The sequence below is a fragment of the Peromyscus eremicus genome, chromosome 13 (genome assembly GCF_949786415.1).
Source record: "Peromyscus eremicus chromosome 13, PerEre_H2_v1, whole genome shotgun sequence".
NCBI lineage: Eukaryota > Metazoa > Chordata > Mammalia > Rodentia > Cricetidae > Peromyscus > Peromyscus eremicus.
This window is the reverse complement of record NC_081429.1, coordinates 42,912,254-42,932,960: the sequence shown is the minus strand read 5'-3', so window position 1 is coordinate 42,932,960 and position 20,707 is coordinate 42,912,254. Positions and strand designations below refer to the sequence as shown.

At 35.1% G+C, this 20,707-nt stretch overlaps 1 protein-coding gene across 1 annotated transcript in view; it reads right to left on the bottom strand.

Moving 5' to 3' along the window:
• Nucleotides 1-20,707, bottom strand: part of Erbb4 (erb-b2 receptor tyrosine kinase 4) — a 708,187-nt gene that overhangs the window by 318,396 nt on the left and 369,084 nt on the right. Inside the window, exons 6-8 of the mRNA XM_059278119.1 lie at nucleotides 7,456-7,574; nucleotides 4,669-4,810; nucleotides 1,942-2,055 (exon numbers count right to left, since the gene is read on the bottom strand). Coding sequence (XP_059134102.1) covers nucleotides 1,942-2,055; nucleotides 4,669-4,810; nucleotides 7,456-7,574 — 375 coding nt within the window. The remainder of the gene's footprint in view (nucleotides 1-1,941; nucleotides 2,056-4,668; nucleotides 4,811-7,455; nucleotides 7,575-20,707) is intronic.

Here is a 20,707-nt window from a genome sequence, read left to right as displayed (position 1 = left end):
GTCATGATTAATTTTCTTTCTAAAATTTCATAATGCAATATTTTTATTATCTATTCATTTGCTGATAGACAACTAGACTTGTTCTATTTTTTGTTTATTGTAAATAGTACACCTATATACAAGGCAGTGTAAGTGTCTATGGTGTATTGATTTTAGAGCCCTTTGGTTAGAAACAAGAGCTGAATTATATGACAGCTCTACTTCTCAGTCTTTGGAGTAAACTTAAAGCTGTTTTCCAAAGTGGCTGTACCAGTTTACATTCTCAGCAGCAGGGTATGTGTTCCCTTCTCCTGCTAGCATCTGCCATTTAGTTTTGGCAACATTTTGAATGAGACAGGAATTTGAACAGCTTTAATATGCATCTCTCTGATAGTTTAGGGCTCTAAACATTTGACAGCGACTTATTGGCTGTGTGTGTGTATTCCTTCCTTGGAAAACTGTCTACTCCTTTCATTAGCTCATTACTTTTCTTTAAATCTTCATTCGACATTTACTACTGAGACTGAATGGAAATATTTTCTCTGTATCATAATCTAATTATCAAGACTCACTGTAAGAATTTTGTTTAAATTTAAGAGCCAGCACATAGTTACCACCTAGGCCTAACTGAAACAAAACTTTTTTTTTTTAATCCATGAATGCTTTGTATTAACAGATAAAAGTTCTCATTATGAAAATCATTTCAAAACACAACTTTTAATATTTTGAAAATGCTGGTACTTCTGTAAAATAATTCATTGATCTACTAATCATTTACAACCTACAATTTGAATAACACTAGTGTATTAAAATACATATTAAGTAAAGAATATTATGATATGAGTCAGTACTAGTGCCATTCAAATATTTACACTTTTTAAATGTTATCTATGCTTCCTGAAGGCTCTACTTTAAAAAACAATTTGAGTGCATATGCGTTATATATATACATATACAGAGATACAGACAGACATAGAGACAGAGAGGGAGACATTCACACAAAAAAGAGTGTAGTCGGAAAGTATGAGGTTTCCTTTTTCCTAACCTTAGTACTTCAAAAGCTTAACGTTTAAAAGATTTGAACTCTGCTTTCATCCTGTTTAAAGGCTTCCTTCTGATGAAGAATTCGAGCATTCAGGCCTAGATAAGATGTCTTTCTTCACTAAAACTCTACAACACAAATTATTCATTTCATTGATTTAATACTTACAATGCACTTCTTATCACTGCATACATCTGTTAAAATAGAGTTTTAAGACAAGTTAAAGTGAGTGAGTGCTGTGTAGTCCTTCCCTTTGCAGATCTTGTTGTATAGAAATAATTTATGAGATACTAAACACCTAGTGGATCCTTGCTTTGTGCAAAATGTTTAACATTTGCTGCTTCTTGGCAGTGATGTGGTTTGATTGTAGAGTACTTGCCTAGCATGATTAAAGCCATGGGCTCAATTCCTAGCTCTGCCTAAAAGAAAAAAAGGAAATAAATATCCTTTGATTTCTGAGTTCCTGGGTATTTCCTGGGCCAGTCTCTTAGTATAATTCAAAGTCAATCAAAACCACTATTAGCCAGTATTTTTCAGAACAACAACAAAGTGTGTGTGTGTGTGTGTGTGTGTGTGTGTGTGTGTGTGTGTGTGTGTGTTGTCAGTCATTTTTTGTGGGAGGATAACTAGTCCCACTGGCCTACTAAAAGTTATATAAAGCCAGGAGGTGTGTCTTGAACCTTTAATCCCAGCAGCCAGAAGACCGAGGCAGGCAGATCTCTGAGTTCAAAGCCAGCCTGGTCTACAGAGCAAGTTCCAGAACAGCCAGTACTACACAGGGAAACCTTGTCTCAAAAAACAAACAAACAAACAAACAGAACAAAACCAAACTAAACCCACAAAACCAACCAAATAAACAAAAGTACAGGAAGGCCTTTGGTAAGGCTCTGTTATAACCCAATACTCTGAGCATCACTCACCTTTTGGGCAAATATCAGTGCAAGGCTTACACATTTTAATCCCATTTTCCTCTACTTCCATCTTGGAACTTGGACAAGCACGCACACAAGAACTGGAATCTACCACGAAGTTATCTGATTAAAAAAGAAAAAAGTCAAATAAACAATAATGTCAATGTTAAACCATCAAGTATGAAAAAAGATAGTTTACAATTTGAAAATAGTTAGCATCATTGATAATGTATATGTCTCTCTCTCTCTAAAACAAATCCCCTCTAATACCCCAACCCAAAACAGCATCTCCAATGCTCACATTCCATTCCAAGAACAGTGTGTGCTAAGAATGAGTCTCTGCTTGGCTACTGCTCCACATTCCAAATTGCCCCCAAGATAGAGCGATTTCTTTTATAGACTTAGGAAACTACATTACATTTAGTTTGTGTTTCTCAATACTTCCACTTCATTTCATGACATTATGCAAGTTAGAAGTCTAAAATACTTCAAGTTCATGAAGCACAAATGAAGCTTACATTAAACTGCCTTGGATCAAGAGAGTGCACTTCAAATCCAAGAGGAAATGTTAAAAATGTATCCAGTGTTTTATTGGCATGCCACCAAACCTTTCTGATACATAGTGAAAATTTGAAAGATACCACTTTAGCAAAGGTATACATTTAGACAAGGGATAGCTTATTATTTAGACTTGGTGACATTCTTAGGAAACCAGCAATCTGTGAGATGCCAGAACTTTCTCGTCGAAAAACAGAATAAATTACTGCACCCAGAGGTATCAGAGATAGAGGGACAACATGATGTTTGCAAGAACAGTCTGGTTTGGAATGCAGCAACCTCCCCTGAATACTTCTCTGGACCTATATACAATCCTATCAAAGATTCCAAACAGGAAGCCTGTCCAAAGCAGAAGAGACATATTTCATCTATGGTGGGAGCAAATGCTATGGAGAGTTATGAAGTTCTACCTAGAAAAACCTAACAAGACCTCTAAGATAGCCAAGGCATACTGTCTAAGGCACAGGATTGTTTACCAATTAAGAAACAGCTCCTGTGATGGAGTCTGGACCTGAAGGAGACAGAGAACGTAATCATGGGTCAGGGTTGATTTATGCTCAGCATTGCCATAATCAGCAATGCTTGAAGGAGGGCACTCAGACAATGTAGTGGAAGAAATCAAAGCAGATACACAGCAAAGTCTTCTAACGGGACATTTTCTAAGTAGTTACTAACAGCCCAGTCCTTTGTATGGAGAAAAGAGTGACTCAAGAGCACTAGATTGCTCTGTGAGAAGAAAGATTGGAACTTCTGGAAGGCACAGGATGGAAGGTAGAAGAACGGTATGGTTAGTCGTCTGCAATGGTCCCTATAATGTCATATCTTAAACACTAGTCCTCCAGCTTCTGCTTGTGCCTGTGGCCCCTTTCAGAGGCAGGCACTGTGGGTTTGAAGGAGATTATTGTCAGAAGGCTTTGGAAGATCACAAAAGCTCTGGTTCTTACCTGCCTCAGGCCCACTCTCAATGAAAGGGAAGTCTTTGTCACAAGTTACACTACCACGCATTCGATACCTCCCCTGCTTTATGAGGGACTGAAATCTCTGGCGGCATGCCACAAAATTAACCTTTTCCCTCTTATGTTGTTTCTTTTAGGTGTTTTAATCACAGCAACACAAAAGTGACTAACACAAGAGGCATGAGCAATTCACTGGGGTAGACACAGGTAGAAAATGTTTTGGATTGCAAGTTTATATCTGTCACAGAACGCCCACCACAAAGGACTCTGTGTGGGATGCACCAAATCCTGACCCATTTTTCTTTTCTTCAATAGGTTGAGTTTTTAAATTTCAGGATGCTGAACTGGGGAGTGTAGACCTGTGTTTAGAAGCTAAATGACCTTGTTCTCAAAGAGAGTTGTAGTTTGCCAAATTGAGCCCAGTGAGCAGTCCACAGATAGTCTTAGCATTATAACTTAAAAGCAATGAAGTACCTTCAACTGATCAAAAGAAGAATATTCCTGCTGTCATATTTATATTCTATAGATTATAAAGCCTCCACTCAGATGAGTACATAAGTTAATGAAGTTATTAACTTTTAAAAATTTTAAATAAATTACTTAATTAGACTTTTCAATAGGTGAAAATCCCATTGGTCACTAAAAGCAATGAATACCATACGTATATATGATATATATGTGTATATATATGATCACATATAATATTTAATATGTGATCAAAGTAATGGTGGTTTTCTTGAATTGTTAGCATTTGTTATCAGTTTGCTAAATATCACTTAACGATCTTCATACCTGTTCAATTATCCTGGCATATATTCTAGCATAAACAATTACTAATAAATATAGGCATAAACCCAACCATGTCATTATCTGACCTTGTTTATCATACACACTGCTGTCAACAATGATCTCTTCTGAGAAACAGCATCACACATTGAAAACAAAGGTACAGAGAAAATACCAAGTGTTTAAGAATCAGTAAGCCACCACTCTAACCTCAAGCCTGGTATGACCTCATATGACTCCAAAGTAATCACTTAAATATGTTGATCCTTACTTTCCTCTCTTTGTGAAATATAAATGGCAGGACCCACAGACAATGTAAAATAATTTACTACTTTTATTATTCAAGTTTCAAATGAAAATGATCATACATGAAACCTCTCATTTTTTTTTTCAAGTAGAGCTTTGGTTATTTGATGTATCTTAGTGTGTTACTTACGTGGGCATTTTTTAACACAGAATGCTCCATATGTGTACTTTGCATTGAAGTTGTGTTCCAGCTGGAAGGTGGTTGGATTATAGACAAACGTTTGGGGACATTGAGTAACACAGGCTCCACTGTCATTGAAGTTCATGCAAGCCTGCAACACAGCAGATACATTTATAAATAACCTTCCTATAAACTTGTCAATAAAGCACTGCTATCATGGTTTACTGAAAGGTGCTATACTTCATATATTTCAATGTTATGAATTCTGCCAAATTCATAGTTTTGAAGTTGTTCTGTCTTTAAGTTTTCAACCTCTTACCCCCTCTGTGTCAGTAAATTACCATCTCTGATTACTGGTCTTCACATAGAGTAGAACATATCAACACAGTTTTAAAATGAGAATTGGTTAGTAATGTTGAATATAGATGAATTTGATAGATTATTTGAGTTCACACTGATTACACATACTTATGTTTAATCTTTACAGTTGGTTTACGTCTCCAGTTCTATAGATAAAAATTTATTTGGAGAGGGTGACTGGCAAGCTCACGTCTTGTGTGTGTCATGTTAAGTTCAAGTATCTACAGGAGGAACATAATGATGGTCATTTATTTACCAGGACTTAAGGAGAAGCTGGGGCAGGAGACTAACCAAATATCATGGGTATAGGAGTTAAAATATGAAGAGCTGTTGAGCTATTATTAGTCTGTGCTTAAATAAAGTGATATAATTTTTCATAATGGATATGTCATTTACTGTAGCCACCATGTTCAAAAGGCCTTTGATTTTTGTTAACATAAATTTGTTTTCAGATGTGTTTTCATTCATATTTTCAAATTCTCTTGAGAAGAATTGAAAAATGTTTTCCTACCTGAGAATTATGCTTTTGGTATCACAAAAACCACAAATAAACATGTGATAAGCAAACATATGGACAACCTAACTCTTTTAATTAAGAAATGAAGCTTTCCTATGAATAACTGAGGCCTCATAAAAGAGTTCACAAGAATCAAAGCTCTGTTTTACATTTCATTATGAATTGTCATATGGTTATTAATAAGAATTAATTTATTCTGTTTCCTTGCAACATTTGCATCATCAATTGTTGTTTTAGCAAACACTTTATCACAACATGACAATTCTCTGATGATGGTCTACAAGGTACATAATCAGAAAGAGACTCAATGATGGTACATTATTCACTGAGATGACACTTTATCGGAAGACTATTAAAAAGCAATCTAGAAAACTCAGTAAGTTTTAATTTATGACCATGAAACATCGTGTATTCTTATAATTGAATTACTAACACACTTTCTGCACTGATATGCAATGTACATAGGCTGCTTTGGAACGAGGGGATATAAGCCAGAGGAATGGAGCAAATTTACCTTCCAGTTAGCACACAAGCACGATGTAACGTATACCAAAGCCTCAGTCTGGCGTTCGTCAACATTCTGTATTAAACGCCAAAGTAGGATCACTGGAGCATTCCAATATAGTAATGAAATGAGAGCTCTTGAGAGCACCTGGTACTGCTTATCACAATAATACAAGAGAAAAGGCACAGTGCCACATCCTACAGAGAGAGGTTTTCCTACTGTTCCCCACTGTGCTGGCTTTGGAATCATTAATGCAACACCTGCAGAGTGCAGTGTCTTCAAAATCAAGCCTGGTCCTCTCCTGTCTATGCCAATGACAGAAAAGAAAAGGTTCTCAGTTTGGCTGCCAAGGCTCTTCCCTAGATGTGTAACATGTAGAAGCCCCTCTATTCTTTGCTTGGATTCAGTTTCACCAGACTTAGCTTTGTTTCACTGTAGAATCCTAGTAGACACATCAAGCTCCTTAGAATTTTTAAGAGTCAAGCAACAACTAGCTACAGCCTTAGTGCTCTAACTTCTATTTTGTTAATTGGATGAAGATTCAGTTGTTAAAAATTTCCCTTTTAAATATGTGTTTGGTGGAACAAAATACATTTCTAATATGTGTTTGTTGGATTCTTGAGAAGTGGAAAAATAGTTTGTTGTGCTCATTTAAAAAATAAAACAGTGTACTGTTTATTATTTTAGATTAAAATTAGTATTCTGGTTTATGAACTTGAGTAAATTATCATTAAAAAGTTATATATATATATATATATATATATATATATATATATATATATATATATATTCCAAGGAACAAAAATTTACATCAAGAATACAATATCAAATGTAATTTAAAATTTTTCAACAAAGCTATAAATGTTAATTTTATTGAAATAAAAATATCCTCTTCAAAAATACTAGCCATACAGTTTATCATGTAAATAGATTTAGATATGCATTTCTGTATTTTAAATATAGAACAATATTAGTTTGTTAACAGTGCAAACTGGAAAATATTTAAATGCATAAATTTCTCTGACATAACCTTGAAATTGATATTCAGGAAGCAAGCTGTCCTCACTCATGAGACTCAATAATGCAAAAACACAAAGTGGTAAATAAGCACTGAATATGTGCAAATGATTTTCTCAGTTTCTGAAAGATATCCCAGCATGTTCTCATTCATGTTCTTCAATACATTCATGTCACATATAAATTATATAAGAAAGGCAGAATTGATCTAACTGGTACAAATAATTAATTCTGTTTAATCAATAGTCAACTCAATGGTAGAATGCCTTTTACAATAATAATATGATCAAACTTAATCTTAATATAACCCAGTGTTAAATATTCAATGTGACTCTGATTCAGACATAAGGAGAGAGAGAGAGAAAGAGAGAGAGAGGGGAGAGATTCCCAAACATACAAAGCAGTCAGTGTCCTTTGGTCCTGAGCAGCCTCCAGCACATTCTCGATGGCAGCAGTCACTAACGTAGGGTCCATAGCACCTGCCATCACATTGTTCAGCACACACAGTCCTTGTCACTGTAGAAGACAGAGATAGGGCCTCAATTAAAGCCATCCACCCACAGATCTATGTTTGTAACAACAAAGCATGTGTTCTGCAACAACAATTTATTCCATCTAATATTGATTAATTCAGAAAACCTTTAATGAATTAAGTCTGTAATTAGAAGCAAATTACTATACAAAAGCTTCATTTATATGTGTGTATATATACATGTTTATTTATATATAACATTATTTTGTGTCCACCAAATAGGTATAAGGCCTTATAAAAATCATTGCATGTATGTATTAGGTTTGGTAATAATGGAATGAACAATGAAGTTGCTAAACCTGAGTACAGGAAGTCTCTCTGAGAGAAAGTGCCCTCAACACTCCTTTAAGATGTTTAGCACTCAACAGATGGGGAAATAAATTTTTACTTGATTCACATTATATGTTATATGAAAAAAGGCAAGGATGAAAGAAAGGAGGGAAGGAAGAAAGGAGAAAAGGAGGGAGAAAGGGAGGAAGGGAAGGAAGGAAGGAAGGAAAGGAGGGTGAAAACAACCAATCTTTTCACTGGTCTTTTCTTACTTGTCAATCTAATCCACAGCATTGAATCATTGTATAATTTATTCACAGCAATGCACAGATGGGGTATTAAATGTAGTAAAGAGAGACACACTCTGCTTACTTCAATTACTATAGAGACACACTTCCCAAGTACTTTCTCAGTATGCACACTACCAAGTATATGCAGTGTATCACTCCATGGCTCCTTTATTTATAGTTTTGCCTGGTTTCTTGGTTATCATTTCTTGGACTAAGCTGTTTAGACACCACTTCTACCAGAGACTACATTAATTTTCATCACAGTCAATGAAACACTGCTATCTGACCAATAGCTCACCTAGAAAATAAACATGGGTCTCATATTTTTCTTTTCCCTATCCCTTCTGATACCAGTAGAAAATCATCAAGCAATATAAATTCTGTTTCATTAAATTTGTATTACCTTCCTGGATCTATGCTAGTTTATGTATATCTATAAAGTTTTGCATATCCTTCTAAAGAGGGCTTCTTATCGTTCCTTCCAATGAATCCTCAATGTTGCTCTGAAGAAATAGTTTAAAAGGGGAATCTGTAGTTGGTATGTAAAATGAACAGAAAATCCAATAATAATAATAGTAATAATAATAATGTAGAAGCCATTGCTCGGTTCAGTGTTGATTCACAGTATAAAATATTTGCCACCCCTGTACCAGTGGATTAAATCCTTAGCAAAAATGAAGGCTCCTCCATGAATTTATGGAAATTTCTACCTCCTCTGGAGTCACTCACCACTGCCCATCTTTCTCATATGTAGCAGAACAGGCACTCTTTCACACTGCTCCCTGACGATTGATTCTCATTGTGTTTCCCTGTAGCATTTATTTACCTTCCAAGTGCTCCTATCTTCTTTGCTGAGCAATCCTTATTGTGAACCCTTACTAGGCATGTCTCCAAGCTGAACTTCTCTATTACTCTTGTTCCTGAGTAGAAGGTAAAGTTCATATAGAAGTCCAGCCTCGGCTCATTCCAAACTCTACTACACTATATCTCATGTTATCATCCCAACAATAGGACTAGAATGACTACTTGTCCTACAGGATTAGAGACAAACCAGAGACACAAGTGTAAAGTGCTTAGCATGATGAATGTGAGTAATGCTGTGTACGTGCATTACACAGTGTTATTGCCTTCTCTACAACATTTGTGTTGACTGGGTTAGTTTATTCTGCCTGTTCAAATGGGGAGTTTGTTGGCTTTCCTTAAATCACTGAAGTACTTATTTCCAGGCACAAGGACAATATTTAGCCCATGGTACACAATGGTACACAACATCTTTATTGAGTAAGATGCGAGAAATTGCCAATCAAAGAAAGCATCTTCTAGATGCTAGACCACTTCTTGGAAAGATAAAATGATGTAGGAGGCTAACAAAGTATCTCTTGGAGAAAAGTGAGTAAATTACTAAAGAACAAGAATTACCATTAGCACTTATTACTAGATTTTTAAAAGTCTTAAATTCTGTGGCTGATTGTTTTCTGATGCTGTGGTTTTTCTTGGATCTGTTTCCATGTGATATGGTGACTATCCTCAGTAGATTATACATAATGTTGACACATGTAACTTTTCATAGTGAACACAATCATATTACTTACTCTGTAATAAAATAAATACAAGTTCCATGTAATTTAAATTAAAACAGAGCTAGGCCTCATGATCTGTAGTGACTTTAATTTGGAACATATAGTCACAGTTTGTTGTTGTTGTTGTTTGTTTGTTGTTTTGTTTTGTTTTGTTTTTCAAGGCAGGTTTTCTCTGTATAATAGCCCTAGGTGTTCTACAACTTGCTTTGTAGATCAGACTGGGCTTAATCTCACAGAGATCTGCCTGCCTCTGCCTCTGGAGTACTGGGATGAAAGGCATGTGTCACCATGCCTGGCTCCCATAGTATTTTTGCTCATAAATGTGTAGAAGATTTTGTTTTTCTTGGCAGTGGTAGGGACTGTTAGATGCATTCTGGCATAACAACCCAAGGCCTGTATACTTTGAAGTGTTTGATCAGAGCTCATTTCTCAGTGATATCTACTCTTAATTAATACCTGTATTTAATCTTTCTCAAATACCTGATTCCTAAAGATTTCCCTATTCTTTCTCCCCTTCCTTGACCCTCTCTTTGTCTTTTTCAATTTTACTCTTACTTTGTTTAATATTTTCTCCTGCCTTCCATATTTTCTGTGTCATCTAACACCATGTAACATACTTTCCAATCATTTGTTATATTTCTTGGGTTTTGGCTAATCCCATTGTTTTAGAACCGTCATTGATATTCATATACTTTTAAATTTATATAATATATATGTATATATAATATATGTCATAAATATATATCCCTAAATTAGTTGTAACTTCTAGCTCTTAATTATCATATATTACACTTATATTATTCCTTCTAACAATTAACTAAATCCTACATTCACTTATATGTACAAGTTAGTAATTCATACTACATAATGTGAAATCTTTTCATACATAGTTTTATAAAGAATGTATCCAAATATTTGTTTACCATTCTAGATGGAATAAAGTTCTTTCAATGGACTAAAAGTAACTAATTAAAATAGCAGACATATGTTAAATAAACAAAATACTTCATTTCAAATAAGTCATCAAAGAGCATATCATTACTTTGTTTCAAGGTAACAAGCACTGCTCAGCTCCAATTCAGCAGCACAAAGCCAAGAGCAAACATGTCCTATAAGCAACATCGTATTTAATTCTAGACACATATATCCAAAGGTTAATTTTTATTTATAACTGTCTTGATTCATGTAAATAGATAAAATGTTTCAATTTCTCTTTATTTACTTTGGCCTTCCCTAATAAGTGAGGGAATTAATGTAGAAAACATTAAAACGATAAGAATACTAACTCACAATTTTTAAAAATAGTATTAAATAGTTGCATCAAAATCCTTACTCTCCGCCGGGCGGTGGTAGCACATGCCTTTAATCCCAGCACTCGGAAGGCAGAGGCAGGCAGATCTCTGTGAGTTCGAGGCCAGCCTGGTCTACAGAGCGAGATCCAGGACAGGCGCCAAAGCTACACATAGAAAGCCTGTCTCAAAAAAAAAACAAAACCCAAAAAACAAAACAAAACAAAACAAAAAAAAAAACCTTTACTCTCACCGAGAACAGTAATTAAGTAATTACACTTGAAAATAACATGCTAAAATTTGTAAACTTCATAACAGTGATTATTCTATGAAACTATTAAACATGTTTTAAATTATTTCATTATCTATAATAAATAAAGTTTAAAAATTTCAAAGTCACAATAGCTTTCGTATTATCTCATATTTTTTGGATCATTTTTATGTTTTATATTCCATTCAATTTCAGGGAAATATAAAGAAATATCCATTTAAATTTTTATCCAAGTACAAATCCTTAAAAAAAAAAAAAAAAAAAAGGAAGAAAGAAAGAAAAGAAAAAAATCTGCTGTGCTCAAGGAAACCGTCCAGGAACTGCTAGACCTGCACCGGATCTATGGAAAGCAAACCATCAAGATCTTCATTGAGAATTCCTTCAAAGCTATTGATCAAGTGTTCCAACTGGAATTAGGGACTAATTTAAAAACAAAGCAAGAAGAATTCTATCAAAAGCAATCTACAGGCATCCTTAGATCGCTGCTCGGCTCTGCTTCAGGATATTTTCAATCCTCTAGAAGAAGATGTGAAGTTGGGGATTTATTCTAAACTGGGGGTGGGGGTAGTGTGGATAGTCTTCTTTATGCAGGAGATAGATGAGTTGAAGAAAAAGTACTATGATGAACCCGGAGAGGAGGTTCAAGCCGAGGAACTCCACAGAGTTTTGCCGTCTAAAGACGATGTAAGTGATGCAATTCTGCAGACAGAACGGGAAAGGAAAGGGATATTGAAGTGGGACATGTAAAAGCCGAAGCTGCACAGGCTACAGCAGAACGCTGGAGGAAATGTAAATGACACATGGGCGGTTGATGAAAGGGAAAGATAAGAGGTACCAGAGGACTGTGAAATCATCCACTGAGAAGATGGAGAAGGAAAGGTCCAGCTGAGGGAGGAGCAACGAAGGATCACTGAGCAAAAACTTTAGGAACAGGCCCAATCACGAAATGAGGGATTGGAGCAGGAGAACAAAAGACTTCAAGATGAGGCAATGACTCACAACTCACCAGAAACAGAAACAAAGCAGGAATACATCAGCAGAGAAGCTACTACCAGTTGAAAGAAAAGCAGAGTGCTCCGTTAGGTTAGGAGCCAAAGCAGAGGTGAATAGGGTGTAGAATTTGGAACCCATGCATTTCGTGCATCACAGGAGAAAATAAAATCCACAAAGTGTGCAGTGCAAATTGTTGAAATCATGTTTATCTTACTATAATATTGTGTACCAAGAATGTCATTGAGGTCCCCACTATAGGAGATGTCTCAACATTATTGGTCAGAAGACTATTGTTTTCCCAGATGCTCTCCAGGGAACAAGAGGACACTGAGCACCTCTAATTTTGGCGCATGATTAGGAACCAAGTTGTTCATGTGTATGATGGGTCTGAAGGACAGCCTCATTTCTTACTGGAGACAATGTAAAGTTTTCCATTATATCAAATCTGCTCAACCTCTGCAACAGCATGATTTGTGGATCCTGCTGATAAATAATTTTTATCAACAAACTCCAGTATAAACCAAGACACCTGCATGGAGATCCGGAGTCCATATATGTAATATCCAAAGATAGAAGGAGGCATTAGTATGACAAGGAGCTGGGTCACAAACACATGAGCTGAAGAAGGAAGTACTTCAGTTCACGTAGATCGAAACTAATGGAACATTTCCATACTTTAACAGTTGGCATCTGATTATATAGTAACTTGATGGCAACTAAGGATAATGTAGAGCAGGAAGTAACTTTAAAGACAGACTTAAATGATGATGGATAATCTGTTAGAAATCAAAGGTACTTTAGTGATTTATCTGTAACTACCAACTTATGCTACTCTTTCCCTATTATTAACAGCTGTATTTGAAATTCTGTTTGTTTTCCCTAAGCAGAATAAAGGTTATTTTTCCACTCCAAAAATAATAATAATGAGAGAGAAAGGCAAATTTCCATTTTTCAAAAACCTATATCTGATTTTTGTGTAGTCTTCAACATGAAAAAAAAACCAACACTTTTCATTATCTAGAGTTTCACTTTCTTTAATGACCAATGAAAATTTAACAAGAGGAAACCATAATTTCTAAACACTAATCTGGCAGAGACTATGCTTTCCATTGTTTTGTTTTTAGGGCAAAAAATATTCCCTTCAATAAGTCAAAGTTGATACAGGATGCAATGAAGACCAGCATAGAATATGTTTATTTAATAATATTTATTGATTCATAAGCATTATTTACTTAATATTAATAGCATGGCAAACCTTACTCACCATTGTAATGATTTAGACACATAAAATAATCAATGCCTGAAATCAATATCTCAGCCTCACAGGTACATTAACTTATAATCACTTTACCTTCATTAATTTCCACCTTTATGCGTATATTTCATTAGATTTCCCTCCTATATTTAGTATATTCTCTGAATTGCTTCAGTGGATCCTCTTAAATACTTTGCAGGAGATTTAACTACCTTTTGCAGTATTAGCATGCTATTATACAATTAAAGGGTAAAATCTTGGAAGTTAAATTCTTTTTTATATGAAGCATAGTAAAGAGAAACTGGGGATGAGAATTCATTTAACACATTCCACAAGAATCCTATATGCAAATTTAAATGACAAAATGCTTGATGGAGAGGGAAACTGTTCAGAGAAATCCATCTCCAGCAATGAGAATATCTATAAGCAGATTTATTTTTATCAGTATCTTTCTAACAAAACAAAAATTGAATTACTATTCTAAATATATTGATAACCAGTATTATGACCAAATTGTTGCCTTAGAATAAATTTACTTTATTTTACAGTGACAGTTTACTGTTTTTTTCTTTTTCTGAACAGCAAAAGAAAAATAATTACAACAAGAGGAAAAATCTATTTTTAACATGATAATTAAGGTTGAATTTAGATAGCACTTTTGAAGATTTCCCTCTTATACTTCACATGTCCTTCCCTTCTCCTCCTGTTCCCCTTCTCCCTTACTTCTATCTCTCTATCTTCCCTCTCTTCAAAGCTTTCTGACTGTTTTTACTTTCTATACCTAGTCTCTGTGATATCGGTATAGACAGCCTAAGAGGAATTTTAATTCTAACATAGCAATCATTATGTCCATGAAAATTTGGATTCAGTTATTCTCAGTGTGGCTTGATGTTCATTTTTCACAAGCTTGCAACCACTGTCCATAAAACTCATTTTAAGAGCAAGATATATAGCATTTAAAAATAATGTCTGTGAATCATCTAATTCCTATGTGATTAAAATGACTGGCAATGCTCTAGAAATCATAGGAGGTTAAATAGGTCCAATGGGGTCTTCCATTGTGATGCCTGAAATTGAGAGTCATCCTTCTGTCTAGCTAAAAATGGGAAAGATCTGTAAGTCATTTACAAGATTTGATTGATTGACATATTAATTATGCTATTACAGAACCGTAATCCCAATGTCCTTTCATGATAATTTCCTGTTTGCTCTGTTAACGTCTGTATCACTAACTGGGAAATTCAATGAACAAAATCTATGAGCAACCACATAAGAAAATGACGCAGACTGGATATAGAATCATTCCTTGCTCATTCTGAAGATCTCATTTTCAGCAAAGCGGGGAACACCACCAGAGGGTTGTTCCCTTCTCTCATATCAAACTTCCTGTAACTTCAGTTAACACTCAGTGACTCATACCTCTATGACCCTTTTGGCCTTTCTATTTTTAATAATAAATTTTCAACAAATCATGTCCATAAAACACATCATGTCCAGTAGCTGGAGAGATGACTCCATAATTGAGAGCACTAGCTGCTCTTCCAGAGTGTCCTGGTTCTGTTCCCAGCACCCACATGGTGGCTTATAATCATCAGTAACTTCAGTTTCAGGCAATCGAACAGCCTCTGAGGACACTGCTTGCATGTGGTATGCAGACATACATGCAAGCAAAACACCCATACATATAAAACAAAATGCAATAAATCTGAAAAGAAACCCCTAAATACACTATGCCCATTACATTGACTGAAAATCAATGAAAATGCCAATGTTTTCAGTTATATGCTATGAGCTTTACACCACAAGGAAAATAAATGGATTAAACAGAGAAGATCCTAGTTGGATGTGAGGAAGAATTTATCAGAAGAATTTATCAGCTATTACACTAAATTTAAAAAAAAAAATAGAATGAGTTCCTGAGTGGAGATTTTGACGTTTTAAGGAGAATCTCTCTAGGGGCTTGATAGGATATTTTTATACCTTCTCTCTTGCTCTAAGATTCACTATGCACTACTATAAAAGGCAAAATTGTTCAAAAATGAACACTCTGGGTTGTGTAGTATGCTTTCACTTAAAATGCCATCATAAGTCATTTTAAAGTAAAACTAATAACACTCCCAGATCAGCCAACAATTGTATACCTGTTGATTATACTGCAATGTATAGGAAATGGGACTCTGGGAAAGAAACTCGGGGCTACACTGCTGTTTATTTGCCCACTGAGACTGGCTGGAGCCCTCTGAGTACCCTCCATCAGACAGATTTTTAGAATTAATTGGGAAAATGTAAAATTAAGATGCAACTTTTCCCTCTCTGAGAACCCATGTTCTGAAGGAATAATGTAGAGGTTGCCAGAAATTTATATTTTTAAATAAAATTGGAATCACAAGTTTTAAGAAGATTCCATAAGCCAATATTTGAAGTATTTGTTCTGAGGAGAAATTTAATGAGTGGTAAATAATTCATTAGGATGGAAAGGCACACATAGAAGTGAGTCTTAACCTAAAATACTCTTTTATGCATCACACACAAACGAAGCCTCAAATTGTTGCCAACAGGAGGAAATCATGATATGCCTGTATACTGATTTGGACACAGAGAGAATTATGTGCTTTAAGTGTTTTCCAATTATGTTAATAACAACCCAAGTACTAATTTCTTGAAGAAAGCTCCATAAGGTGATTTAAAAATATAAACAAACAACTATGTGTTTCAAAATACAATTATGAAAAGTTGTCTAGGCTTTTCCCAATGGATATGATTGGCCTTCCAGTCAAGTATGACCTGATAATATTGTAAATACTGTAAATATGCTAAACAAGCAAACTGGCCATGTTGTAAGTTATCTATGCCTATAGGTGATGTGACAGTTTAACCCTAAATGAAGTAACTAGTAGAGTTCATCTGGAAAGCACCGTCTTTTGTTGCACGATCTATGCTGAAACTGACATTCTGAGTCAGTTAATAAAAGCATGTCCAGATTTCTGCAGGTATTAATCACATTGGACCCTTGTCCCAGTCTACTTTCTCATGACTCATGAGCTGTGACATGATAATAGTGTTAGGTGTGTCACAGAGGAAAGGGATGTTGTCAAGTCTATTCTTTATCATCACCTGATTTATTCATGTATTAATGAGGTCTATTTAACCTATTTTATAGAGACATACTCAGTGATTCATTGAGAGAATTTAAAGTTGATTTTAAGCTACCCTCTTAGCCACGAGGGAAATTTCCCTCATTAAAAGACTATTAACATCTACACAGTTTGTGAGTCAGGAATCAATAACTATAAGAAATTCCTAGCAATGAATATGAATTATTTTACATACCACTCACAAGTTTGTAGACAGAGATTTCAGAACATAAGAGTGTGAAACTGCATAAAAATGATAATGGATTATTGTGTGTTTGTACATATTCATGTGTTTGTGCTATGTATGTATGAGCTCATATGTGTATACAAGTGTGTGCATGTGTGTGTGTGCATGTGTGTGTGTGTGTGCGCATGGGTCTCTGTCTCTGTCTGTCTGTTTGTCTCTCCCCCCTTCTCTCTCTCTCTCTCTCTCTCCCCCCCCCCCGTTGTGTGTGCGGCTGTGTGCAGGTGCCAGGGCACTAACATGTGCACGAAGGTCAGGGATCAACATCAGGCATCTTCCTCAATTGGTTTCCAATTTGTGTTTGGGGACGGACTCTTTGATTGAATCCAGAATTCAACAACTCAACTAGACTGGAAAGCTAGGAACCCCACACCCGTTGTCAGATTATCCTATCTCCACATACTCAGCATTAGAATGTTAGGGATATGCTGGGTCTTCATGTAGTTTCTGGGGCTCAGACTCAAGTTCTCATGCTTATAAGCATGCCATTTACCAACTAGGCCAGGATGTTTGTTAAAATTATCAATTCACTTTAGACTGAAGGTTGCATCTTCATAAACTTGTCACAAAGCAAGACATGCTGCCAGGCATGGTGCTACATCCCATAAAGGGTAGCTAAAAAGGCAGAGGCAGCACCATCTGGAGTTCATTGCCAGCTCAAGTTACACTCTAATATCCTGTTTAAAAAAAAAAAAAAAAACCAAACAAACTCAAAGGAAAACAACGGTGTACGGGACATTCTTATGTCATTTTTGATTTATGGTATATCACAAACATGTATATCCTGACTTGTTGTAAACACAAACAAACCAAAATAGCATACCCATCACCTTTTCTTATTCTACTTCTGTTTTCAAAATATCAGAAGAGAATGAAGATGATTTGGCTCCCATTGGATACATGTCTAAGTTACCTCTTAAATTGTGATGCAAATTATCAAAGAATTCCTCAGTGTGAAAGACAGGATTTCACATCAGGTAAGGGATGAAGAAACTGATCACAATTGGCCACTTGGTGATGAAAACCGGGAATCAAACAAATGGGTGTGCTCATGAACAAACGCAATGAGAATAGCCAGACATCTCTAGAGGAGTCAGGATCTGCTGATGGTGCACCAGGAAGCCTTCTGTTTTGATACAAGTAAAACCATGAACAATGAAGAAACTATTGGCAAGTTCATAAATTGATACATGGCATTTGAAGAGCAATTTGTCTCCATCCATCAAATTTATGTATTTACAGGTATGTGACTACACAGTTCTGTCTAGAGAAATATGACTTATAGGATGATGTGCATTGTAACTAATTACATGTTTTGAAGTGTTCATGAATTATAATTGTCACTAATGTACTTTCAACATCCACTAAGTCAGAACTGCTAAATAAATTGTAGTATAAACATGACTCACAAAACTATTAGAGCACTTGGAAAGTGAGAGGTTCATCTTTATGTGCCAAAATAAGAGGTGAAACATGAAGTAAAAGTGAAAAAATACTGAATGACAGAAAGTTAGAAATGATATGCTAATTCTTATATATATGTGCAAATACACACACTTATAAACACCACACTGAACTATTAATAACATTTTATAAAAATGCAAGAAGGGGAGTTGTAGTCACAGTGACATTATTACTTTTTACTGTGGGCCTTTGGGTATCATTTAAATAGTTTTAAAGAAATATAAAACCTGTAATGATATAACCTATGTATTTCACAGAGCAAGTTAATTATCCCAGTGTCAGAGATGAAGACATTAACATTTAAGAATATTTAACTAATTTATCTCAGGTCACATAGTGAGTTATTATCAAAGTAGGTCTTTAAATTACTTTCCAAACTCCTGTTCATCTCTATTGGTTTGTTAGCATCAAGTTTGCAGCCACAAACAATAAGAGTTCAAAGGTGAAGACCAACAGGACTTGGAATAATGAGGAAGATGGTTCCGGAAACTATTTTAAATGCAACACTGTGTAGCTAAAATATTCTCGTATATTTCTGTGTTCACTTCTGAACACCAGTTCATTCCAATGAATTATCAATCCACATGAATTAACAACATTGTGAGTGATTATCATGAAAACTAAGGTATCACCCCAATTCTCACAATATCTCCCACTTCACACTTGCTGCTAAAGCTTATACAGAAGATTCCTGCAAATGTGCATACATATACACATATGTAATTTCATGTCATCTTATATATAAGTGATTTCAACTAGAAAATTTTATAGAGAAGGATAGGGGACCTAATGAGGGCTAATATATAAATCTACATTTCAGCAATAAAAACTATGGATTTGTGGTTAAGTGATTGTAAGAGTCACATCACATGTGTGGACTAAGGATATAATAAAGCATGCTTTCAAATGTACCACTTTTTTCCTAATCTAGCCTACTTCGAAAAATTTTAATGTTAGTCAGTGTCCGCTGAGGTGACTTGACAGTCTGCTAACCAGTTGCAAACCAATAGTTAGAAAACAGTGCTCCACTGAGATCACATAGGTCAAATTAGGAAATTGTGAAGAACTACCTGCTTGATCTATGTATACCTACTGTACAGCAAATTATCCTTCTAATTAATTCACTATTGTAAAGCCACTGGAGATGACTTTTCCAAATTAGGATCACAGAGACCATAAAACTCAACAGACCATAGTGTCTGTTACTATTTTTTCTGGTCTGTATAAAAGTTTGGAACTGTTTAAAAATAATAAAATGCCACATTGTAATAAAGGATGTTATTTATTTGCTGTACCATTTTTAAAACTGTGAGTTTATGTATGTAATATGTAGTGTTAGTAAATACATAGATATATAAACCTAAGAGCAAGTCTTTAATTCTCTTACTACAAGAATAATTTTGGTTAAGTATGAATCCTTGAACTCTCTATTTTGCTTCCACAATAGTACAATGATTAGGCAAGCAGAAGATACAAAACCAAAAGTAACTCAAAAGAACTCAAGCTTTGAAGTTCATTTTTCAAATTCCATGATATAATCTCATCTCTCACTTCATGCCAGAGTGTCCACAGAAAAGTCCCAAAGTTATATGTGGTATTATACCTTAGCATGACATTCAGCAAGATCTCCTCAATAACACTGCATCATCATCTATATCCTAGTTCAGATAAAGGTACCTGCTATAGTTAAATAGAAAAAAAGTCTTCCTTCAAATCTATTAGGAATGTTCTGATAATACCATAACTAATATCAACTTGTTCCCGTGTTCTTCAAGTGAATTATTGACTCAGTGCTTAAAATGTTGAATGTGTACAAGTAATTAGTGCCTTGTGATGTTTCCCTTAATTTTACAATGTCTCCAGAAACTATAAATTCAAGAAAGGGAAAATAGAAAATAATTGAAATCAATAAGAAAGCTTATAGACATGCAAAGTTATTAGTAAAATACAAGAGTTTTAATTAAAGATGTTGGCTCCTAACAAAGGTTTGCTGTTCCCCTGATTGATCAGGGGTGCTGGCTCAGCTCTTTCTCCACTCCCCATTAGCTCCCACTTGTTTTGCTATGCTCTAATTGGATATTTACCACATTGGCACCTCCCTTTAAAATAACATTTGTTTCACAAAAGACTGTAAACACAATTTACTATGATAAATTAATAAGTTTATGCATGCACACAAGTATAATTTGTTTATTATCCTCACAATTTATCATTTGAGTTTCACAATTTACAGAGCTTTTCAGATTTTTGCGGTGACAGAAGTACAACTTAATTCTGAGGTGTTACTTTTTCTTGATTATAATTTTGGGAAAAAAACAACCTCCTTT